The following is a 25,180-nucleotide window of genomic DNA, read 5'->3' on the forward strand; positions in this document are numbered from 1 at the left end:
GACGCCGTCGCGGCCGTGACGCGAGGGCCGGTCCTGGCCGGCCGGCCGGGACAGCGGCGGCGGCGGGCCTGGCCCCGGGATGGCGATGTTCCGCAGCTTGGTGGCCTCGGCTCAGCAGCGACAGCCCCCGGGGGGGCCCGCGGGCGGCGACAGCGGCCTGGAGGCGCAGTACAGCTGCCCCATCTGCCTGGAGGTCTACCACCGGCCTGTGGCCATCGGCAGCTGTGGCCACACGTGAGTGCGTCGGCCTCCGGGCGGCCGCGGGGCCGGGCTCCGCCGCGGGGAGGGGTCTGCGCCCGGCCGGAAGGTCAGAGGCCCACGGCCGCCAGGAACGGCGGGGAGCCCGGCGCGGGGAGGACCCAGGGGCGTGGGAGCGGGGCTCCCGACGCCGCGCCTCCCTGCCCTCGGCGCGTTCATCCGCTTTGGCCCCGGCTCCGCCAGCCCTGGCACTCCTCCCACCACCCCGGCGGCACGCGGGGCAACCTGCATCCCTGCCGGGCCCGGCGTCCCGGGGTCCTGGGGTCCGCTGACGGCCTCTGGGCCTCCCCCGGTGCTCAGAGGGCAGCCGCGCGACCTCTGCGCCCGGCGCTTGGATTCGGCCCCGCGGAGACTGGAGTGGGCGGTTGTAAATAAATGCCTGTGGCTTTTGATGTCAACTCTTGGACCGGCTGTCTGCTGTCTAGTTTACTAAGGAGAGAAGTTCCCTAAAGTTAGGAGCGGGGCTTGTTTGGAGTCTGGTGCTGCTTCCTTTCTTTCTGATGGAGAACTTGGGTCACATCGATCACCGATCAGCCAGGCAGGCCGGCCCACAGGGGACCGAAGCACCTTGCTAGGGTTTCCAGCTGCCCGCACCAGGCTTACAGAGGCCTCCTGCGGGGTCTGGGGAACAGAAACCTGAGGATGTGGGCTCCTCCCAGCTGAGCGCTTCACTCAAGTCGTCTTGGAGCTGCCAGCCTGGTTGGGAGGGAGCTGAGATCAGAGTGTCCGCTCTGAATCTCCCAAGTACTGAATAATGCAGCTCTCAAGTGAAGTCAGCCAGGTGGGGAGCGGGCCCAGAGGGCTTGGTGGCTGGAAGAGCTGCTGAGGAGGCGGAGCTTTCACTCCAAGGGGTTGGGCTGAGGTGCACCGGGGCTGGTAGGAGGCCCTAGTTGCAAACAAAGGTAGCTGACTTGGGAGGCTCTTGATACAAAGTGGTCGCTGGAACTGCTGGGTGAGTGTGTGACTGCTCCTCACCCAGGGCGGTGGCCGGGATAGTGTCAGGATCCAGAAAGCCTTCCCTTCCTTTCCCCCGTCCCATGCCAGGCAGCACAGAGAGCCCTGCAGACTTTTTCATGCTGCTGGTGACATTTTGACAGGGGTAGCTTCTGAACAGCACTTGTCTCTTGTAAGCACATACTAGTGGGTGTTTGAAGGTGTGTTCTGCGTCTTTCAGTCCATCACTGAGAGAACTGTGAGGCTTCTCATTTTAGAAACCCTTCCCTAGGTTTCAGAGGTGTCCCCATGGCACTGACACTCACCCAGCCCTGGGCCACAGTGTTTCCAGCCTCTTGGTCTGCACAAAACTGTATTTTTTCTTTTTTTATCCAAGTATATCATTTCTTAAAATGTGGTTTCCAGAATACAGAACTACACAGGATTGTTGTGAAACATCTCTTATAAAGCCCCTCCCCCCTGCTTTTCTTAGCATAATCTCACCCCTCTCCTATTTCTAGGGCTGGTCCTACAAGGGCCTCTTCTACAGCTTGTGCCTTAAAAAGACCTACTCCCTGGCTCTCCCTGCTGGCTTGTGTTCCTAGCTATTCTGTCTCTACTTCTTACTTTCCTGAAGTTTCTGGCCCGGTGTTTTGAAGGCATGTATACAGATGAGCAAAGATTTAAAGGCTCCGCCCTTCCTTTTAAAAACCTTGCTGGTGGTTTGGTTATTTCCCTCTACAGCTACCTGACTAAGTAGTTTCCTTTCTCAAAATAGGTTTTCTGGTGGTGAGAGCGGCCCTGTATGGGACAGGTACCCCTGCTCCAGCACCCAGACAGAAGGAGGGGTTATAGGCTTTCGAGCAGGAGCCCCTCAGTGGAGCTTGTGGGAGAGCTCCCAGGAACTCCCCAGGGGCCCTAGAGGAAGCTGGTTTTCTGTCACACTCAAGGGACATCCTGGGCAGTGAGCCACATCCGGAAACAGAAACTGCATGGCTGTTTCTAACCCTCTGATGGACCCTCCCCTGAGGGCCTGTGTTGGGGGCAGAGTTTAGCCTTTATCCCTCTTCTTCATCCCCTCTAGTTAGTGCTGTCACATCTGTCCCTGCATCTGAGTATCCCCACATACAGTTTGTTACTGAACAGAGGTCATAGAAAAGTTTTAAAGTTCATTTTTAAGGGGAACTGTAGGGAATGATAATAGATGTTTTCTGAGTATTCCCTGCATGCCACAGCCCTGTGAGGCAGGTACTGCCACTATTCCTTCTGTACAAGGAAAGCGAGGTAGGCTGAATGAAGGTCCCATTCTCACAGCAAAGACAGGGTTTGAGCTCAGGCAGCCAGGCCCACCCTGCCTCTTAGCCGCTTTCCTCCCACCACCTTCAGTGCCCCTCTCCACCTTCTGCTTTTGCAGCAGTGACTGCAGACCCTAAGACCACTGAGCCTTTACAGCCCTCTGCCAGCGGCACCCAGGCCAATGAGCTGGCTTCTCTGGGTGGGGGACCCAGAGGCTCCAGGAGTTTCGGTCACTCCCTGCTTGGCTGCCCGAGAACACAAGCCTCAGACAAGGCACATGGGCTCAAAGGCAGCTCAGGATCTGTGTGGGTGAGCCCAGTGAGGTGGGTCAGCACATGAGCCAGTGAGTGACCACCCAGAAAAGCTGAGTGGTGCTGCTGTAGCCTGGAGTCCCTGCACTGGTCGTCAGGCTGTTGGCAGCTGTGCCTGTGGGTTTGATATGAGAACGGGCCCCTTCAGCTGAGAAGCTGCCCAGCACCAGTCCCTTGGGCAGACACAGGCAGGAACCTCCTGAAGGAGAAGTGAGCACTGGTAGTCTGCTCTAGCCCTCAGCACACCACGTTGATGATGCTGGAAACTAGGCCATGAGCTGAGCTACTGTGTGGACACCTAGTTCTGCCTCCAGCTCCTCGGGGACTGTGAAAAGGAGACGAGCAGTTGCTGGGGGGCTGGGCGAGTCCAGGGTCAGGCAGGGGTCCAGGTGTGCCTTCTCACGACTCCCAAAGTTCCTCTGCCTCCTACTGGAGGACAGTGGGGTACCCTTCACCTTGACCTCTGTTTCTCATCGGAGACCTGCTCCTCCGGAGGCCTGCACTGGACCCTGCATTCTGCCAGTGTTGAGGGTTACAGCTCATCCCCATATGTGTCCTTTGTCTTATGTCCTTTCCTTCTGCATGTGTTTTTTACAGCTTTATTGAGAGACAATTCCCTTATTAAAGTGTACAATTCAGTGGCCCATAGTATATGCACAGCATTGAGTAACCATTACCACACTCAGTATTAATACATTCTCATCATCCCCAAAAGAAACCTCATCCCCATTGGAAGTCAACCTCTATACCCACAACTCCTAACCTGCTTTCTGTCTCTGTGGATTTGCCTGTTCTGGACAGTTCACATAAATGAAATCATACCATGTAGTCCTTTGTGATTGGCTTCTTTCACTGAGCATGATATTGTTTATTTTTTATTTCTTGATTTCAGAGAAGAAGGGAGAGGGATAGAGAGAGATAGAAACATCAATGATGAGAGAGAATCATTGATCAACTGCCTCCTGCATGCCCTTTATTGGGGATTGAGCCCGCAACCCGGGCATGTGCCCTTGACCCTGGGACCCTTCAGTCCGAAGTCTGATGCTCTATCCACCGAGCCAAACTGGCTAGGGCTGAGCATGATATTTTCAAGGTTCCTCCAGTGGTCACACCTGTCAGTACACACTCCCTCTTATGGCTGAGTCGTAGTGCATCACAGAGATAGACTGAGATCCACATGTCCAACGCCCATCGATGGCCACATGGTTGTTTCTGCTTGGCTGGTGTCACTAGTGCTGGGTGAGCACTCGGTTTTTTTTCGGCTTCCCCATTGTGACCCTCGAGGCAGCACATCCCTCCAGAGGGTGGGTGAAGTGAGAGACTGCCTGATAAATACCCTAAGACCGGTGAGGAACAGCCCTGGCATCCCACTGGAGCACCAGGGCTGGGTGCATAACATCTCCTTTGCATGCTTGCTGTGATGCCTGGTGAGCCCTCACTGGGGCAGGACGTGACCAGTGGGCCCACCTCCTTATTCTGCAGGACAGTGGTCACCAGGAACGCTGCACTCTAGGTGTCAGGCCTACCTGAGCCTTATCTCACGTACAGATGTTAATGTGAGAGGTGACCAGTCAGGTGGTGGCAGTACTAGAGGCCAGCCTGTAGGAGGCGGGCCTCAGGTTGGGCAAAGGAGGGACTGTGGATCTCCCTTGGCTGCCTTTTTCTGAGAAGGAAGTGAGAATATGATGGCAAAGGGAACTCTGACCCCTTAGCTTAGCTGAGTCCGCTGTATACTCAGAAACATTTTCACATCCCTTTGTCCCGTACAGCTCCTGTCCCCACCATGGCCCAGCCTGTTTGACTTACACAGGTGCGAGTAGAGGGGTGCCCGCCCTGGTTTCCTGTAGTCTGCAGAGTTACCACCTTTCTCGTGCGTGCGTCTGAGCTCAGTCCCCGAGATGGGACTGAGCACATGCTCTTCTGGGCTGTGGAGGCTCCATTTCAGTGTCGGTTCTAGATCCTATGTTGCAGCTAAGTGGTCCCCACAGCACTTCCTACAAAGCTGGACTGAAGTGGTCCTGTGATCAAGCGCCTTCTCCCTCTCACCCGCTCTGACCAGCTTTTTCTCTAAAGAGCAGCACCCTCCTCTGCAGTGTTGGGGTGGTTGTAAATTCCAGTTGAGGGGTGCATGGGTAGGAGGGCTCTCTGCACATGCAGCCTACACAGGACGGGGCATCTCCAGGGACAGCACCAAGAGCTCAGGGGTGCAAGGAGCCTCAGGTGCCCACGTGTATGCCCAGGGCCAGGAATATCACTGCTGGACTGTCAGGAGCCTGAGCACAGTTCCACCTGTCACTGTTCCTCCATTCAGGCCTATCAGGAGAGCCCTTCCTGCCCAGAAGGTGGCACTGTCCCAAGGCTGGTGGTGCTCATCTGCCAGCTTTGGCCCTTCCCCATCAGTGAGTCCTGTGATTTCCTCTCCCACCATTGTTAGTGATTTCACTCCCCAGAGCTTAGTGAGTGGAGGGTCTCCAAGGTCCCCTGTACTGTCCCCATGTTTTCTGAGCCCCCTGAGGTATCGCCATGTGGCGGTGAGGTTGGCAGGCTGAGCTCAGGCCTCCTATTATAGCCAGAGCTCTTGCTGGGACCAGGGCCATGGGCCAGCACGGGTCCTAGAGAGCCACAGCTGCAGCTCTACCCAGTTCCAGGATACAGCAGAGGGTCCCAAGAGCCCATGGCTGGGAAGGGATCTGGGGTCATCTTTGAACCAAATGGTACCCATCCAGCCAGTGGGACTCAGGCTCGGAAATACTGTCTCTAGAAATGCACAGTTGACAACAATGATGAGTTGCCCTACGTGTGCTGGAGCAATCTGGCCTGTGACCTCAAGCCCATGTCCTCTACCCCTGCAGGTTCTGCGGGGAGTGCCTCCAGCCATGCCTACAGGTACCATCCCCCCTGTGCCCGCTGTGCCGCCTGCCCTTCGACCCCAAGAAGGTGGACAAGGCCACCCACGTGGAGAAGCAGCTCTCGTCCTACAAGGCACCCTGCCGGGGCTGTAGCAAGAAGGTACCCACCCCCGGGTGCCCTCAGGGCCAGGAGGGTGCTTGGGCCTGGTTTCGCCCTCCAGCAGAGGAGCTGGGCTCTTCCCTTTCCTGTCGATGACCCTGCAGCTCTGCTTGGCCCCTCCCTCACGGCACCGAGCACTTCAGGTGGCTCTGCCTCTGGTCCTGCATTGCATCCCCCAACTCCACTCTCTGGCCTGGGCTCTGGGTTGCTTGTGTGCCTTGTGGCTGATGCAGGGACATGGGCTGAGCTGAAACCCACCCGACACAGCCTTGACACTCCGGTGATCCGCTGCTCACCGGGGCATTGATGTAAAGGAGAGGAGGACAGTTTGGGGCCACGGGCTGAATGGAGCACATTGCCCTGTGGCCTCTCACCTACATCGCCTGCCTTAGGGATCCTGCCCTAGAGCCCACCCTACCACCTTCCTCACACCCACCACTCCCCCAGGGCTGGGAGGCCCTGCCTCCTGGTGGATGGAACTGGAACTGATTTTAAATTTACATTTTCAGACTTAGCCATCTCTCTGGTTAACAAGTTCTACCAACTTAGCACAATGGAAAGCTGCCACTGGTTGCTTTGCCTTAAAGGTCAAAGGTCTGAACTTCGGGGCTGACCTGGGAACCTCCAGGAGAGGTTGTTGGGGCTTCCTTCCAGCTCACATAGTCCCTTCCCCGCTTCTCCCCTTGATCCTCACATAGTTTCACATGTGAAGTGGCTCTGCCCTTCACTCCATGCCCCCCAACCCTGGGCAGAGCTGGTATCGGAAGGCTATTCTGTTACCCAGACACCTGGCTCAGACCTTGGTCCTGGGGATAGTGCCCTGTGCTCATGGAGGCAGCTGTCCCTCCCGCACCCTCTCCTGCTGTTTCCTCCGTTCTGTGAACTAGTCCTCTGTTTGTGAAATGTTTACCCTCCAGCCTCTTGGCGTTGGCCACATGGCAGGAAGGTGGTGTCTACTCCCCAGGGAGGTTGACCAAGGTTCCTCAGCGCTGCCCTACCCCGGCCCTGCTCTGAGCTGGGACCCCTCCTCCCCAACACCCTGCCAGAGTTTGTGACTCAGGCCGCCAAGGAGAAGGTCAAGCTGGGTTTGGTTTGGGTTGGTTTGGTACCTTTTGGTAAGGAGTTTTGTCAGCTCTTTGGCTGTCTAAAAGAATTTGGCTCATTGGTTCCTGTTACCGGGGGCATTTTTCCTGAATGAACGTACTTCCCATTCCCCCAGGGGCTCTGCACTTCCGCAGCTCCCCAGGGACCCCAGCTTGGGGTGCTCCCATCCAGGGGCTGAGGACCGTGCCAGCCTCCTGCCACGCTGCAGTAAAGCAGTGTGCACCTGCCGCTGGGCATAGCTCAGAGGCATGTCCTGGGGTCTCGAGTCTGTCTCCTTCCCTTGCCTTCTTTTCTCCAGCAGGGACAGTGGGCCCCTAAGAGAGGCCCCAGAATCTGTTTGTTGCACCGCTGGGCTGTGAACACCAGGAGCAAGACCAGCCTGCTTGCTGGTTGTTCTCTGGTCCAACAGAGCCAGAGGCTTTGCTACCCTCTCCCCACCCCCCTACTGCCTGACCCCTGCCCTGCCTCTCTTCCTAGGTGACACTGGCCAAGATGAGGGTGCACGTTTCCTCATGCATGAAGGTCCAGGAGCAGATGGCCAACTGTCCCAAGTTTGTCCCTGTGGTGCCCACGTCCCAGCCCATTCCCAGGTAGGCCACCCACCAGGGGCACTCAGAGTCCCTGTGGGTTGTGGGAGCAGCTCCTGGTCTGCACCACTAGGTGGAGGCAGTGCTGCTCCACCTAGAGGAAGTGGAAGGGGCTCTGCATCACCTCCCAGCAGTGGCGTGCTGTCCCCAGAAAAGCAGGGTCTGGACAGATGATTCCTCTCGGGGCAGGTGGCCTGTCCTCGCCCCACTTGCCCAGCCATGTTGGGAAGGAGAGGGATAGGAGTGTATGAGGCAGCAAGCAGTTACAGAGCAGTTGCAGTGGGGTGTGCTGGGGAGCAGGACAGAGGGCCCCACGGTGGCCAGGGTCCTCAGTACTTAGGCTGAGCCTCCTTCCTGCCTGCTGCCAGGGGAGGGGAGGGCACACCTTTGCTGGGGCAGGTGGGGCTGGGCTGCAAGAAGGTCGGTAGTGCCCAGTCGGGCCACCACTTACCCCTCCACTCCCCACCCCAGTGCCGTCCCTAACAGGTCAACCTTCACCTGCCCTTACTGTGGCGCCCGCAACCTGGACCAGCAGGAGCTGGTGAAGCACTGTGTGGACAACCACCGCAGCGATCCCAACCGTGTGGTGAGCGCCCGCTGCCAGCTGCCCGGGTGCCTGAGCCCCACTGTCCACCCACAGTGCCCTCCTGGGACCCCAGGGCGGGGGCTCGCTTTTCACTCCTGCTCAGCTTCACCCCAGTGTCCCCTGTTCCAGGTGTGCCCCATCTGCTCAGCGATGCCCTGGGGTGACCCTAGCTACAAGAGCGCCAACTTCTTGCAGCACCTGCTCCACCGGCACAAGTTCTCCTACGACACTTTTGTGGTGCGTGTCCTCCCCCTCCCCAACCCTTAACCAGCCTCAGGTCCATAATTCAAAGGGAGCTGAACACACAAAGGCCTCCCCAGATTTTATTTTATTGATTTCAAAGAGGAAGGGAGAGGAGAGAGAGAGATAGAAACATCAATGATGAGAGAGAATCATTGATCGGCTGCCTCCTGGACGCCCTGTACTGGAGCCCACAACCCGGGCATGTGCCCTCGACCAGAATCAAACCTGGGACTCTTCAGTCCATAGGCCGATGCTCTATCCACTGAGCCAAACCCGCTAGGGCCCTCCCCAAATTTTTGTGGAAGCACCTACAGGTCTGCTGCTGATGGCGGGCAGGTCCACGTGGCTGCTAGAGGTCCTTGGACTCTGGATCAGCACAGAATGGTTTGAGAGGGCCCCTTGGTTCTTCAGAGCTCTCTTCACACTGGGGGGGGGAGGGGGGTGCTTCTCTGGGAGAGGTGACCACAGGTACAGTGGCTGTTGCAGGGGGACCATCTCCCCAGCCCTTCCAGGACAGAGAACCCGTGGAGGGTGATGGCTGGCCTGGCCTCAGGTGCTTATTGGAGAAAAGCCAAAGGGACTTCACCATCTTGAAAATCTCATCTGCTCTGGTGGGAAACCTGCCTGCCCCAGGCCTGCACCTCCTCAGGCTCTTCCTCCTGCTCAGCCCCTCCCCACCCAGCCCTGTTGTCCTGTCCCTGCCAGCCTGCAGCCTCCAGGTTCCTGGCTGTATGGGATAATTACTCATGCTCCTGTCTGCCCCTAGGGTCCCTGTGGTTGGAGGCGTGGAGCTCTCTGGCTTCTCTGCTCCTCTCACAACCCTCGTTTTCACATCTGAGGCAAAAGGACACCTCTTTCTCCAAGTGTCTGCCCCTCCCACAGGCCCGCTGGGCAGGGGGTCTGTTGGACAAGGTGTCCGCTGGACAGCTGCAGGGGCCTCAATGTGGAGAACTTGGGAGATGCCAGACAGCGATCCCACATGTGGCAGCACTTTAACCTCCAACAGAGCTTTCTCCACATGGCAGCAGTGACCCCATGACTGCAGGGGGCCTCATTCTTGGCCTGAGTCGTGCTGCAGGGAGGTGGGGAGAGTGGACGTGGTACTGCTGGTCTGTTCGGGTGACTGGACAGAGGAAGTGGTCCTGAGAAGTCACTAGCACAGCTGGGCCCTCATGTCTGGGCCCTTGAGTCCCCCAGCCCATCTCCACTTCCTGTCTTCCAGGACTATAGCATCGATGAGGAAGCCGCCTTCCAGGCTGCCCTGGCCCTGTCTCTCTCCGAGAACTGAAGGCGCAGCCCAGCCACCAGGACCAAACCTCCCGCCTCGGGGGACAGGGCCATGCTTGCTCTCTGTGGCCCAGTGCCTGCACTTGAATGCGCCTTGCGGGCCAGGTGGGCCTCCATCATTTCAGAGGAGAGGCGGTACTCGGATTGCCAGGCCGGGAGAGACCACTGTCCCCTCTCCATCAGAGGATGGTAGCCTTTGCTCCTGGTCAAGCGTGGCTGGTTTCTTCGGTGCTTCAGGCCAAGCAGGCAGCCCTCTCAGGGCCGGCCTGTTGGGACTGAGAGCAGTCAGCTATCTGCCTCTCTCAAAGCCATGGTGTCCTCCCCATGCGGAGGGGGAGCCCCAGCGACACCCGGCCGGCCGCCGGCGTCTGGCAGCACTTCCCCTGTGCACCTGGTACTGGCTTTGTGATACCTAGAAATTCTGGCCTTTTTCTATATTATCCAGTGTGATAACCTTTTCACATTTTATAGAGCAAAGTCAAAGCAGTTTCTCTTCATATTGCAATATCTGTGTTTGACTAGGAACAATAGTATTTTTATGGAGCATTTACAAAATTATATTTTTTAAAAAAAAGTCAAAAACAAACTGTTGTGGGATCAAGCTGGGGAGGGAAGGAGAGAGGGGGCAAATGCTGGGGCCAGAATGAACCATGGAGTTTCACTTGTGCACACGGGGTGGAGGTGGCCATGCCCCAGGCCATCTCAGTGTTTTCGAGGGTTCCTGTGGTTGGTTTGTCATTTCCCTTTGATAGTGACCTGGAAGAAATCTCAATTCCTTGGCCACTTGCAGTGGCTGCTGGGCTGTTCTGGGGCCTCCTCCTGCCCAGGGTCCTGGCCTCAGCCCCGCTGACCACATCCTGCCTCAGGCAGGGCCACCCCCAGTGGTGGTAGAGCTTGGGGGGGACAGGGCTGTGCAATGGTGGCCTGGGCCAGAAAATGCTTGTCAGTACTCTTGTTTGGTTCATGGCATAAATTATTGCTATCCTTAAAAAAAAATAAAATGTTTGAAAGCATCGATAGCAGCAGGATGGGTTTCATTCTGCAAATAGTGCAAGCCCAGGGCTGGTGTGGAGTCACCACAACCTTCCTTTGCAAGTGTGTTTCTGTCCCCAGGCAGCTCCAACTCAGAGTGAAGCTGGCTTCAGGGTCACCCGTGAAGAGGACATGGTGGCCAGGGGGAGGACTGTGGTCAAGCGTCCTGCCCGCCAATGCTCTCAGGCCCTGCTGGCCTCGGCTGCCAGCGCTCACTGGGAAGACCAGGGCCTCCCACTCCTCCCACGAACACCATGCTTCCTTAGTGCACTGGAGGCTTCGCAACTGGGACCCTCGTCCCCCGGCCTGTTTCTGCCTCTGTCAGAGCAAATTCTTGAATTGCATCTGGTCCCTCGTGACAAACCCAGGCAGAGGTTTGCTGGGTGTTGGTGGCTTTCACCTCCTTGGTCCTAAGACAGGGTTTGCTGAGGCCAGTGGACTGGCCGGGTATCTCCCCAGGCTCCCTAGTCAGAGCTGGTCTGAATGGGGCCTGTTCTGGGCCCAAAGGTGGGGTGGTCGTCAGGATGTCCTTGGGGTGAAGCCCCACAGTCCTGCAGTCCCCACACGGCAGCCACGCTGCAGCTGGCTTTTGGCACTCTGCAACCCACCCCCAGCCTGCCTGGTGCCCCCCAAGTGTGACCTTAGCTCCCAAGCCTCACTCAGCCACTGAAGGGCTGTGAGGAGCCATTTAGACATCGGCCCCCCACCTTCCTCCACTGAAACATCCACCTGGGGGGGTGCTCCATGGCCACCATCGGTGACACAGCCCTGCTGTTCTCCAAGTCACCGTGGGCCTTTCAAAGCCGCAAGAATCACCCGCCGGCCAGTATCCTGGTGGCTGGTCCCCTGAGCCCTGTGCCTGCCTCACTCCGTTTGTCATCAGACAGCTTACCTGACGGGGGCTGTGTTCTGGACCTTGCCTCTACAGAGGCAGGGGTCCCCTGAGCTGTGGCAGAGCAGCGCAAGCGGAAGTTTCCACAAGTGGTCACTAGAGGGGAGTGGGACTTGGTCTTTCATTACCCGTTTAGAAGCAGTCGAACTGGGACACCTTTAAGGAGCCACTGGCCCCACCCCCCTCTGACCAACTTTTGACCCCATTGGCCAAGGATGCCAGGTTCCAGGGGCTAGCAGAGCCACATGCCAGCCTTCCAAAAGGAGGCCCTTGACGCAATGCCCAGAGGAGCTGTCTGGATCCAACCTCAGCTTCCCCAGGGCCGACAGGAAAGGAAGGTGTCGAAGCAGCTGAGGTCCCTCCTGCAGGAGGCCAGAGACCCCAGTGAAGCCCTCTTGCCCAACCCTACCGACTGGCCCACCAGGCACACAGACCCAGGCCACATTCCCCAGCCCAGGGCCTGGGTCTGTGTGCCTGGTGGGCCAGTTGGAGGTGGCCTCAGGGGCTCCTGAGATCTGGCCACCATCTCAGCAGGTTCTGATCTCACCATGCCCTTGCCTGCTGTCCGCCTGTCGGGAGATGGCTGGGTGATGGGGCCATACAGCCCCCCGGGGCACACAGAACACATGGGGCACATAGGGTCCATGAGACACACGGGGACACATGGGTCACACCACTGCTCCAAAACAGGATCGTCTGCCCAGGGAGGGGCATTAATGTGAACCCCATGTGGTTGTGGACACGTGACCTGGGTCAGCAGACTCGCAGTGGGGAGTGGGGGACACCTCAGGTCGAAGCTGTTGCACCAGAAGCCTCCTCTTACTTTGGCTAAAATCTGAGGTGTAGCCAAATGTCTAAAACCCATGCACTGGGGCCTCCCAATGAGAATGGGGGGCTCAGACCACAGCTGGGATGAAAGCCACACACCCAGGCCAGCCCCTCAGGGCCTTCCTCAGGTCTCACCACAAATCCACAGGCAGCCAGAGCCAGAGCCCCCACACAGCCGCATCCCAGGTTTCCCGCCGCCCAGCGTGTGGCCTCAGATTCAGGCTCCCATTGCTTTGTCTCCTCCACCCTGACAATCCCGGCAGCTTTTCTCTTCAGCACAAAGCCAAACAGTCCTTATGTTCAGGGCCCCTTTATGCCTATGTCCTGGAGTGTCCCCGGCGGGAGGTGTCAGCCCCTGCCTTTCATGTTAGGCACACCCTGCTGCCCAGAAAAGACCTCTGGGTTCCCTGCTAGGATGGGGACAGGCAACCAGCTGCCAAAGGCAGGACACCCAGAGCACGGAGCCCGTGGCCCAGGCTGGGCTCCCATCACTAGCCCGGGGCTCCTGAGATCTGGCCACCAGCTCTGGGCACTGACGGGCAGCAGGGCGGACATACAGGGTATGGCTGGGCACAGCTACACAGGCCCACTGCAGAGCAGCTCCTGGTGGGCTTGGCTCAGCCTGGGTTGTGGGATTCCAGGCCAGTCTTTTCATGAAATACAAGTGTATACAGAGGCCTGGCACCAAAGAACTAACAAGCGGGGCTACCTGCTTCATCTCATCATCAGGGGCCCAGCACACCTGCCACCAGAGCTGTACCCTCCCCAATCCCTTGGGGGCCATCTTGATTTAGGTTCACACACCCCAGGGGTGACAGGCGGAAGTCACTGTTCCCGTTTTCTGAGTGAAGAGATTCTGAGAACCTGTCACAGAGACAAAGGGCCTGACATGGACTCTTCCTACTAGTGTATCTTGACAAGTCCTGAGACACCTCTGCCCCACCCAGGGTCTGGTACAGGGAGGGCACTGCGTCATGACACAGCTGCAGTCAGCCCACCCACGGGGCAGGGCCTTGAACTCCAGGGCTGAGGGGGTCCCAGGTGCCCTTGCACAATCAGCCTCAGGACCGCATCTCTGGCAGCCAGAAGCAAGGAGGGGAGGCTGGCCTCCCAGCCAGAGCCTGGGTCTCAGCCAAGGAGAAGGACAGGAGACCGGATGGGAACAAGGTGGGCTGAAACAGGCGTTTCCTCTGAGTGCAGCCCTCACAGCCTCAGGTTCGGCCTGCTGCTGGGCCCTGCCTGGTGTGGGCTCCTCTCCAACTGAGGAGGGGAAGAGGCAGGAGCTGGCAGACTGTTTCCTGGACCTGCGTGACCCGCAGGAGTCTGCTATCAAACCTATGAAGCACTTGGAGAGGAAGGGTGGGTGGGCTCACGAACAGGCCACTGGAAAGTGCAAACAGCATCAATGTGGTATTTTTCTAGAAACTCTGAGCACATTTGGTGCATGGGTTTGTGGCGTTGTGGTTTGTTCTACTTGATTAGGCCCTCATAGCAAATTGCAAATCGCAGAGAGCAAGGCTGCTGTCTGGGTGAGTGTCCTGAGGCAGCTGTAACAAAAACCACAACTGGGCTTCCACCATGGGAATGCACCTCCCATTGCTCAGGAGGCCAGAGGTCCAGGTGTCGGCAGGGCTGGTTCCTCCTGAGGGCTGAGGGGGAGCACCCATTCTTTTTTTTTTTTTTTTTTTTTTTTTTAAATTAAATCTTTATTGTTCAGATTATTACATTTGTTCCTCTTTTTCCCCCCCATAACTCCCCTCCTTCCAGCTCCCACCCCACCCTCCACCCTCACTCCCCACCCACTGTGTTCATCCATAGGTGCATGATTTTTGTCCAGTCACTTCCCGCATCTCCCACACCCCTTTTTCCCCCAAGAATAGTCAGTCTATTCCCTTTCTATGTCCCTGATTCTATTATAATCACCAGTTCATTCTGTACATCAGGTTATTTATTCACTTGATTCTTAGATTCATTTGTTGATAGATGCATGTTTGTTGTTCATAATTTGTATCTTTACCTTTTTCTTCTTCTTCCTCTTCTTAAAGGATACCTTTCAGCATTTCATATAATACTGGTTTGGCGGTGATGAACTCCTTTAGCTTTTCCTTATCTGTGAAGCTCTTTATCTGACCTTCAATTCTGAATGATAGCTTTGCTGGATAAAGTAATCTTGGTTGTAGGTTCTTGGTATTCAGCACTTTGAAAATTTCTTGCCATTCCCTTCTGGCCTGCAAAGTTTCTGTTGAGAAATCAGCTGACAGTCGTATGGGTATTCCCTTGTAGGTAATTGAGCCTCTTTCTCTTGCTGCTTTTAAGATTTTCTCTTTGTCTTTTGCTCTTGGCATTTTAATGATGATGTGTCTTGGTGTGGTCCTCTTTGGATTCCTTTTGTTTGGGGTTCTCTGCGCTTCTTGGACCTGTAAGTCCATTTCTTTCACCAGGTGGGGGAAGTTTTCTGCCATTATTTCTTGAAATAGGTTTTCAATATCTTGCTGTCTCTCATCTTCTGGGACTCCAATGACTCTGATATTAGACCGCTTAAAACTGTCCCTGAGGCTCCTTACACTATCTTCACACTTTCGGATTCTTTTTTCATTTTGCTTTTCCAATTGGGTGTTTTTTGTCGAATCTTTGGTTTGATTATTGTACTCCTCTGGTCTGCTATTGGGTATAATATTCTTTATTTCAGTCCGTGTATGCTTACTTTCTAATTTCTTTATCGTAGCATCGAGGGTCTCATTAGTTTTCGTGAGGCTCTGCACAAATTTATGGCAAGCCCTCAAAATTGCGATTCTTAGCTCCATATCCTCCATTTCTGTCATGTTTTTTTGTCTCCGCATCTTTTATGCTTTCTTGGTGCACCCCCTTGTGGTCTCTGTGCGCAGTCTTGTTCTAGCCAAGCCTTAATTGTTGTAGTTAACACTAGAGGGATTTGACCCCCAGGTCGACTGGCTGTGGAAATCAGCTGTGTGGAAAACGTCTCGCACCCATTCTTTTATATATATTTTTTTTTAATTGATTTTTTACATGGGGAAGGGGAGGGATAGAGAGTTAGAAACATTGATGAGAGAGAAACATTGATCAGCTGCCTCCTGCACATTCCCTACTGGGGACGTGCTGCAACCAAGGTACATGCCCTTGACTGGAATCAAACCTGGGACCCTTGAGTCCGCAGGCTGACGCTCTATCCACAGAGCCAAACCAGTCAGGGCAGGAGCACCCATTCTGTTCCTGCTCTCAGCTCTCCAGCTCCAGCAGCTTCCAGGAGCCTTGGCTCACAGGGGCATCACTGAGCTGTCGGCGTCACGTGGCATTCTCCCTGTGCCCTCGCCATCTGCCCTTTGGGTGTGTCTGTGTCCAAATTTCCTCTTTTATCAGAACACAAGTCATCAGATTGGGGCTGCCCTCATGACCTCATCTTGACTACACTCACAAAGACCCCATATCCAAATAAGACCACAACCACGGGTGCTAGGGTTGGTACTCCAATGTGTTTTGTGGACAAATGCTTCAACTCCTGATGAAGTCTGTCAGTTCATTGTCAGCACACACTGAGTAGGGGAAGTGGGGAAGAACTGGGCGTGAGCTCCAGCTTGGTGCCCTGACCCAGCCCGGGGACAGAGCCGCTGGGCTCTGCTGAACGTGGTGGCCAGCATGTCGGATCCTGCAGTCAGTGGCTTCTAGAGAGCCTGCCCTAGGCCTGGCCGAGTGTTGACAGGATCCCCAGGCCCTGGAGGTGCATTCTGGGGTCCTCGACATGCTCTGGCTGGCAGGGCTGAGCTCCTTGGCTGGAAGCTGCTGCGGAGGTTAGAGCCAGCCAAGACGCCTCTCCAGCAACCCTCGAGGACAGGACAGGCCTTGTTGCTCTCTGTGTCCCGGTGGCTGGGTGAGCGAGAGAAGCACAGCACACTGACTGATTGAACTCGAGACCGCGTGTGCCGAGGTTTGGACACTGCACTGAGGGAGGATCGGCAAATGGGATTGTCCTGTCCAGTCCATCACTATGAGAGAGAGCCACCCAACACATGGCCTTTGAGTCTCTATGATAACCTGCTGGGGACGATTGCAGAGAGGATTCAGTGGGGTGAGGAGCTGGGAACTGAGCTGTGGACCCAACAGACCCCTCCATTCAAGGCCAGGGCTCATCTGCTGATGCCCGACCTCTGTATCACATGAGAACAGTTCCTGCAACCTCACTCATGTACACACATATACAAAATATTATATGTGTGCATGTACAGGAGGCAGGTCTGCATACGTGCACATACCAGCATGCACACATACTGACACATGTGCACACAGCGTATTCCTGTCCAGTCACCACTCAGTTCTCACCTTTCCTGCCCCAGCCCCCAGGACCCTCTTCATCATCCAACATCACAAGCCTACGGTGTCTAGGCCTCCATTGCCTGCCTTCTAAGCAGTGTGTGGAGGGACAATGTTCCCTCTCATACCCAGTATCACATAGGATATGTCCACTGAACCTCTATTTAAGAACCAGCATCACCTCTAACCATCATGTCCCAATGGAATGAGCAGCTGTAAGCAGTAGTGAGTTTCCCTTCACTGGGGGTGACCAAGCACACACTGGCCACCTCTCTGACCGGCTGTTGGGAGTTGGAGCATTGGGCCCAAGTTTCCATGTGTCCATCACGTTGGGTAGCCATGAGGTTGCCTCAAGTCAAGATTTCCCCTCCATGCCCACCCTCCCTCCATAAAAGCTCCACACACTGATACTGGGGGCCACTGTCACAGTAGCTGGTGCCCCCAGCGCAAGGGCCATTTGCTTAGGGCCTGGGACAGATGAGCCCCAGCTTCAAGACCTGGTTCTGAGCACTATTCCAAGAGTCCTGGTGCCAGGCTCACCCCTGGGCCTGGGACCTTCACACATGAGTCTGCAGTAGAGAGCACAAACGGGCTCACACCTCTAACCCTCAGGGACATGCTAGCATGTCCGGGGCCAGGCTATTTGGGGACTCGATGCTTTCCGTCTAGTCCGACGAGCATTATTGAACCTCCACTGTGGACCTGAGCAAATGCGGGTGCTGCAAAGCAACAAGGGCTGGCTCCCACCTGGCCCAGGGGGGTGGGGTTCCTACACTGACAGCGACGGGAGGGGCAGCAGCCTGGCTCCTGGAAGCTGACATCCCCAGGTGCCCATGGGAGACTGCTGTGGTTTTCGAAGGAAAGGTGACCTCGGTTCCCTGCCAATCCTGCTCTGGGTGAGAGAGGGGGTGGTGAGAAGTGTATTTCCCACTGTAGGGCGAGATGTGAGGCTTCACTGCCAGGCACAGCAGCCCTCTGAGGACAGAAGGACACAGAGCAGACCAGATGGGGACCCTCCCACCCTGGGCTACACGGGTAGGGAAGGCAAATGTTGAGGTTTTCTTCTGTTGGTACCACTTGGGTCCCCACAGCCAAAAGTCAGTCTGTGCCAACAAAGGAGGGCAGTTCTGAGATGTTAGTAGGGATTGGAGACTTCCCTCTGGGCCCTTTGTTATGGCCACCCCAGGAAGGAGTCAATGGCCCTTAACCCAAAGGTGCTCCAAGGACCCTTGGGTCCCTGGTGCGTTTCCAAGATGAGATCAGCAGATTCTCCACAGGAGTGCCCCAGCTTCCCTAAATAACAGAGCGTCTCCCTGGGGATTAAGGAGGTCATCTTGGCCGGTGGCCACACAATGGGTGGCTGAGTGAGGAAGGACAGTATGGGCAAAAGGCTGGCCCAGGTATCTGCAAGTGTTATCTACGTCTGGGAGAGGGAGAGAGAAGGAAGAGAGGGTATAAATAGAAACCTTTCGAGGCCCAGGAACAGGTGAATAAGCAGAAGGCTGTCACGTGTCCTCCGAAAGCCACATGTGTGGCAGCGTGGTGCCAGACCATGGCCCACAGGAGAGACTCTCGCCTTCTCCTGTCTGTGCAGGTCCTCCCCTTCCACGCGCCCTCCTGGGGTACACACGCCTCCAGTAAGGCTGGAAGGGTGGGCCTTGTTCCCAATTCAACCACTTCCCAGACTTTCAGAGCCTGTTTTCTCATCTGCAAAACTGTGGGAATGTGAGTCACTGTGTGACACAGCCCGCCTCCCACTGTCTCTGCAGGGGTTCTTCACAGACTCGCTGCCATAACTACCACGCCCTCCCAAGCCCACACTGTCCTTCCTCACTTCCTCTGGCGCAGCACCTGGGCCTTAATAGGCTCTGCGGGGAGGGCAGCCTGCTACAGGGTTGTGGCTCTCAGTGGGCCAGCCAGGTGCTGTGTCCACCGCCCAGAGACTGCCCCACCTGACCCCTGAACTCTTGAAATGTCCACATCCAAAGGGACCAGACACCCAGCTCTTTGTGGCACTGAGGATCCCAAAGGACACGGAAGGAGGAACATGCTGCCCAGAGGCACAGACAGGCTGTCGCAAAGTGCACAGCTTTGCCCTCTTCGATTAAACTTCCTGTAACCACATATTTGAACCCCTTGGAATTCCAGAATTCCATGCTGTGTCCTTTCTGGACGCCTGGGCCAACTCCTTGAGCACTGTCTCCAGGGGAAGGGGCCCACTGGAAAGGGAGGGGCCCGGCTCGTCCAGGCCAGCTGACCCCATTGGTCACCACTAGAGCTGATCAGCTGGGTCAGCTTTGGCGTTCAGGGCTTGTGCTTATCAATCTTACCTTTGCGGGTTTGAGCAGGAGGTGGGGCGGGTTAACGGGCCGGAGTCAGGGTTCTCCCAGGCTGGGTTCCACGCAAGGTCCCGCTTCCTGTGCATGGAGCCGGCTGGGCTTCCACCCAGCCCCGACCTCCGCCCTTTAGTCCGCGGCTAGTGGGTGCGTCAGGCCCCAGGGGTCGACGTGACTCGCGGCGCGCGCCAGGGAGGTCCCGTGGGCAGGACACTCTGGCCACGCGCTCCTGCCCCCACGCCGCGCACCTGTCCTGGGCGTGGCCCCGAAGCCTGGTCCCGCGGTCCCGCCCCGCCCCGCCCCGGCCGCGCCACGCGCTGATTGGCCGAGGCGGCGCGCTATGCTAATGAGCCTGACCCTGCCCGCACCTGCCGCGGCGCTGCGGACCCGCCTTCTGTGGATTCGCAAGCGGGACCTGCACCCGCGAGGAACCATGCCGCGCTCCTTCCTGGTGAAAACGCACTCCAGCCACAGGGTCCCCAACTACGGGGAGCTGGAGACTCAGAGAGGTAGGGGCTGCCGGGCTCCCCAGCCCCTGCGCAGGGCTCAGGCTCTCGCGGGGCAGGAGGGGGAAGCCCCTGGGAGCGGGTGACATCTGTCCCAGGTAAGGAGGAGAGGCGGTAGCTCACCAGCAAGGCTGGAGGGAGGTAGGTTGTCGAGTCCAGCGGAGCGACTAGAGCTTCTCTCCCCACTTAGAGACGTTTCTAGGTTCCCAATCACTCTGGGCTCTCCCCCTATGGCCTGGCGTGCCCATCCCAGATGAGAGAAACCGTGGATCAGGAGCTTTGGGAGGGGGTCCCAGGGATGGTGGAAAGAGACTCAGAGGGCCACCTGGGGCTGTCATCCAAGGGCGCCGGGGGAACATTCTGGCGTGGGTGGTGGCCGCAGAGGCCGGGAAGAGTGACCATGGATGGGCTCGGTGGTGCCAAGGCCCAGCTCGTCCAGCGTTCCAAGGGCTCCTCTCGTGCCTCCTCACCCCTCCTGAGGGTCTACCTCCGGCCTCTCCTTACCCCAGTGGAGGTTGCCCAGGGCAGGCTGGGCTAAGGGGCTGCCCTCCTCTCCCCGGGAGGCTCGGTGAGGAGGTGGGAGTCCAGGACCCAGAGCTGTACCCTCATTCCCGTTCCCCACTGGGCAGAGGGGCGCAGGGAGGTCCCAGGGCAAAGGCCTCCAGAATGGTTAGAGCTGTTCCCCCAGCTCATCAGCTTCTTGGGGTGAAGAACTCCTGGGAGACTGCTTGGTGACTCAGAAGGTTAGTGGGAGAGGGGAAGCCGGGACACTGTGGAGGCCAGGGCACCTCAGAGCCTTAGAGCTCTCAGAACCCAGCGTGGGGAGTCTCTGACCAGTACCGAGGCAGGGATGCCACCAGGGGGCGCCTTCCAGGACCGGGAGCCTCACTTCAGGGTCCTGAAATCAAAGGAGAGTCACCACAGGCGATTTTTTTTTTTTTTAAGAACTTCCTAATCGCAGAGATCAGGCAGGTCTTTTACATTCGGTAGTGTTTACTGTTATACACACTATGGGACAGGGGTTTTTGGTTTGTTTTTTAAATATATTTTGATTGATTTCAGAGAAGAAGGGAGAGGGAGAGAGAAACATCCATGATGAGAGAGAATCATCGATTGGCTGCCTCATGCACATCCCCTACTGGGGATTGAGCCTGCAACCCAGGCATGTGCCCTGACCAGAAATCAAACCGTGACCTCCTGGTTCATATGTCAATGCTCAAACCTGCCGGGCTTGATTTTAAAAAATAAAACAGAATAGAAACCATCAAAATGTGGTGCTTCAGATAAAGGACAGTTTTGTTTCAGGCATATATGATGGAAACTTGAATTTACATGGGCCATAGTTTTAAAACTTTAAAGACCATTGTGTAGTTCAGTCACACAGTGCACCCCCTTCGCTATTTGAATGGGCAAATCTGGGCAACTCTGCAAGGCCCAGTGAAGGACTGTCTGAGAACAGCCCATTAGGTCTCCCTGCTCCGCTCCCCCACCCCTCCTCTCCCAACCGGGGCCAGAGATTCATTTCAACACGTAAGGAATAAGAAATGGGTTGTGAGCTGTTTCGAGATTTCAGCTTTGGGGAGATGCAGAATGTAACTCTCACCTGCTAACTAACCTGTTTACTTTGGGGGCCCACCATTCTGGGTCAAGAGTGGGGCACACAGGCCCCCAAACACAGGAGCAACAGGCTGAGGTCAGAGGACAGCTTCTCTGGACCAGGAGACGTGGCAGGAGGCTGCGTGCACCCTGTCAGGACGTTGAGGAGTAATCAGAAGGTGACTGGAGGCTGATCCTTCTACATGGCGGCCTGCTGCCAAGGGCTCTGCAGTAATGCTGCGTGGCAGCCTGGGGGATGCACTGTGAGCTGGTCCTGAGGTGGAAAGGGACTCCAGAGAGAGGATCCACCCTGCCCGGCCGTGAGGGAGCCTTCCTTGGCCCCTTGAAGGCTGTTTTGGGATTCTGTAAGGCAGTGGTTCTCAACCTTCTGGCCCTTCAAATACAGTTCCTCATGTTGTGACCCAACCATAAAATTATTTTCATTGCTACTTCGTAACTGTAATGTTGCTACTGTTATGAATCATAATGTAAATATCTGATATGCAGGATGATCTTAGGCAACCCCTGTGAAAGGGTCGTTCGACCGCCAAAGGGGTCGCGACCCACAGGTTGAGAACCGCTGCTGTAAGGTATTTCTTTATTTTTGTTCTTAAAGAGAAACTGAGATTCCTCCTCTAGACTCCTGGGCCATCGTCACTTCCCCAGCTAACACTTCCATTTTTCAGGCCTTTCCCTTCATGTCAAGCTTCTGAGAGCCTAGAACAAGCATGTCAAGCTCGTGGCCCATGGGCCGAATGCCTCATGTATTTGGCCCATGTTAGCCTTTGAGTTTGACATGCTTGGCTTAGAAGGTGGGCTTAAAATTAGACCCAAGATGGAAGAGAACACAACACTTTGGGACTGAGTCTTCACCTTTCCATTCTCTCTCTTTCTGCCCTTCTAGAAATCAATGGCTCCTGTTCTGCCTGCGGGGGGCTGATGGTGCCCCTCCTTCTCCCAGACAGGGCGGTCCCTCCCATTTCTGCTGACCCTGCCCAGCCCTGGGACCACACCTCTGTTGTCACCTGCATCTCCCTGCCCCTCCCAGAAGCTCGGGGGACCTCTGAGCCAGATCCCTTGGAAGTCAGCCTGATGGACCCTTGTGCTGGCCAGGCTCCCAGCGTACCCCTCAAAGACAGCCTGAGCCACCTCAATCTGCCCCCACTGCTGGTTCTGCCCACACGGTGGCCCCCAATTCTAGGCCCAGAAGGGGACCAGCCTCCAGATAGACTACTGGGGGCTGAGCAGGCCCCCTGTGCCCCAGGTGGCTTCCAGTGCATCCATTGCCACAAGTTCTACCACACACTGGCTGGGTTGGCCAGGCACCGGCAGCTGCACTGCCACCTGCAGGCTCAGCGCTGCTTCACCTGCAAGTATTGTGACAAGGAGTACTCCAGCCTGGGGGCCCTCAAGATGCACATCCGCACGCACACACTGCCCTGCATTTGCGCCATCTGTGGCAAGGCCTTCTCCAGGCCCTGGCTGCTCCAGGGCCACGTCCGGACCCACACAGGTAGGACAGCGATGGGTCCACAGAGGGATCTGGGTGGGGGTGGGAGTGGGACCTGGAGGTTAGAAAGAGGAGTGGTGCAATTTTATGGTCAAGAAGACGGACATTCTCACAGCTTTGGCTCTCCGCGGTGTATTGGTGTCTTGGGGCTGCAGAACGAAGTCCCACAATCTTGGGGGAGGGGCCTCAAAATATCAGCAACGTCCCCTCCCACTGTCTGGAGGCCAGAAGCCCAAAGCCCAGGTGTTCCAGGGTTGCCTCCCTCCAAAGGCTCTAGAGGAGAGCCCTTCCTGCCTCTTCCAGATCCTGGGGCTCCAGGCAGATCTTGGCTGTGGCCACATCACTCCAACCTCCTCTTCCGACCTCACGTGGCCTCTCCTCCCTGTGTGTCTGTGTCCAAATCTCCCTCTTGTCATAAGGGCACCAGTCACACTGAATCGGGGCCCACAAACTGCAGTGTGACCTCATCTTAACCTGATGACATCGGCAAAGCCCCTATTTCCAAATACCGGTTTAGGACGGGGACGACTCCTTTTTGGAGGACACAATTAAACCCATAACACCCAGCAAAGCGTAGAATGCACGGGCTTCAGCAGGACCTGATTTCTTACATTCCCTGGCCTTCTAGAATTCTGGAACAGGAGGGGAAGGGAGCCAGAAAGGCTTGGGCTGGAGTAAGATCCTGAGGCATCACAGCCTATCTGAAGGGCAGAGACGACAGCTGGGACTTCACTTGGAATTTGGGGACCTGGAGCAAACCCGTCCATGGGTGAGAGGGTGGCCAGGAGCCCATAGGAAATGGAGAGGAGGGCAGTTGTGGAGATAAGACAAAGACAGAAACAGGAAGGAAAGGGACGTGGGCAGGGAGCGGAAGGAGACCTAAGAGCCTCAGCTTTTCATGCCATAGATTACAATACACTGCCCAGAACGAGCGGAAGGGGCCTGCTCTGTACAGGGGCAGCCCGTGGCTGAGGTGGACCGCAGCCTGCAGCTTCGCCTGAGCCCGAGACTTCGTCAGGCACACAGTGCAGAGTGGGTGACAGGAGCAGAGACAGAGCTCCCAGAATAAGTCTTTGGTCCTGATCGCAGACCCCCAGCTGCAACACACACTTTCTGTAACCGGAGCCTCCCTAATCCTAAGTCAGGCCCCGTAACTAGAATCTTCTGAGTCACACCTGGTGGAGGCTGGAAAGGAGCCGTTTTCCTTGACCCTTCGCTGAGGATGGCACACATCTCAGAGGCTCGGTGCTCTTGTTCTGGGAGCCAGGAGGGTGGGAGTCCCCGCCAGAGGCTGGCTGGCTGGCTGGGAGTGTGCCCGGGTGTCGGGCAGTGGGGGGACTGCAGGCTGGTGGCGCTCAGGACTCTGTAGGGCTGCAGGACTGGAAGCTGCTCTTCACAAGCAGAGAGGAGGTGACTCTCAACAACCCTTCCTTTTACACTTTTCAGAACCATCCTAGGGGCCAAGGTCCCAACAGTAGGCCTGGAGGATACAGGATTTTAGCCCTTCCTAAATGCCTGCCTCCTGTACAGGAGGGCTTACTCCTTCCAGCCCGCCTTCTGCGGCAGCCTCGCTGGTCTCCACCACTGGCTTTCAGTGGGTGGCACAGCTGCCAGAAGGTGCTGTGCTTCTCACGTCCAGATCTGGGTGGCACAGGCCCCAGGAGAGTTCTGTCAGAAACAGAAAGATCTAGCAGCTGCAGGAGATGAGCAAAGAGCAGTGTGGACCTTTGCTCTTCGGAAGGGTTAGGTATATCGTTCCGCCCAACCTCCAGCAGCCCCAACCTCAGGCGCTTGTGTGGCCTCTTGGCCTTAGTGTCCCCTCCTGGGTCAGGGGCTAAGGCTCCTTTCACTCTGCCCTGGGGGGGGGGGGGGGGCGGTGATGAAGATAAATGAATTGGAATTGAGTAAGCATTTGGAGTTACTTATAAACAGAGGCACTGAACCCTGGGGTGCCTTCCCAGGATACCCGAGATAGTCACTCATCTGCCTTCCCCTCTCCCTCCCCCAGGTGAGAAGCCTTATGCCTGCTCTCACTGCAGCAGGGCCTTTGCCGACCGCTCAAATCTCCGGGCGCACCTGCAGACACACTCTGACACCAAGAAATACCAGTGCAAGAGCTGCGCCAAGACCTTCTCCCGCATGTCGCTCTTGGTGAGGCATGAGGAGTCTGGCTGCTGCCCCGGTCCCTGAGAGGCATGGGTTTGGTGTTGTAGGAGGGACAAGACCTCACCCCAGGGACACCACGGCTGGCAACCCTCTTGGCAGCTTCGTGCTGCCTGATGTGCTCAGAGGAGCTAGGCAGACCGGGAGGGCAGGAGCTCAGCCTCCCACTCTCAGGCGCGTTCCCTGCCCACCACAGCCTGCATCTGTTCCAAACCAGAGCAGCCCAGCAGGCTATCAGGACAAGCGAGGGCCCGTGGAGGTCTCCTACCCCAGTCTGCCCACTCAGAGGGGACGACTTTCAGCAAAACAAGAACCACTGTTTTGTTTTCCACCTGCTCTGGTTTCAGCTTCTGTTTCTCTAAGAGTGAAAGACTGTT

General features: G+C 56.5%; 2 protein-coding genes across 2 annotated transcripts; both read left to right on the forward strand.

The window, feature by feature from the left end:
• The first annotated feature begins 16 nt into the window (after positions 1 to 16).
• On the forward strand, positions 17 to 10,627 carry RNF166 (ring finger protein 166). Its single transcript, XM_070398344.1, has 6 exons — positions 17 to 234; positions 5,651 to 5,807; positions 7,389 to 7,501; positions 7,970 to 8,084; positions 8,214 to 8,321; positions 9,550 to 10,627. Exons 1-6 carry the CDS (start codon positions 80 to 82, stop codon positions 9,613 to 9,615), a joined length of 714 nt encoding a protein of 237 aa, XP_070254445.1. The 5' UTR covers positions 17 to 79; the 3' UTR covers positions 9,616 to 10,627.
• Positions 10,628 to 19,461: 8,834 nt separating this feature from the next.
• Positions 19,462 to 24,884, forward strand: SNAI3 (snail family transcriptional repressor 3). Its single transcript, XM_070398460.1, has 3 exons — positions 19,462 to 19,537; positions 22,035 to 22,643; positions 24,649 to 24,884. The coding sequence occupies exons 1-3, from the start codon at positions 19,462 to 19,464 to the stop codon at positions 24,828 to 24,830; spliced, it is 867 nt and encodes a 288-aa protein (XP_070254561.1). The 3' UTR covers positions 24,831 to 24,884.
• Positions 24,885 to 25,180: the final 296 nt, after the last annotated feature.

The sequence above is a fragment of the Myotis yumanensis genome, unplaced genomic scaffold (assembly GCF_028538775.1).
Source record: "Myotis yumanensis isolate MYYU_CA2020_CCGP unplaced genomic scaffold, mMyoYum1.0.hap1 SCAF_18, whole genome shotgun sequence".
NCBI classification, from domain to species: domain Eukaryota; kingdom Metazoa; phylum Chordata; class Mammalia; order Chiroptera; family Vespertilionidae; genus Myotis; species Myotis yumanensis.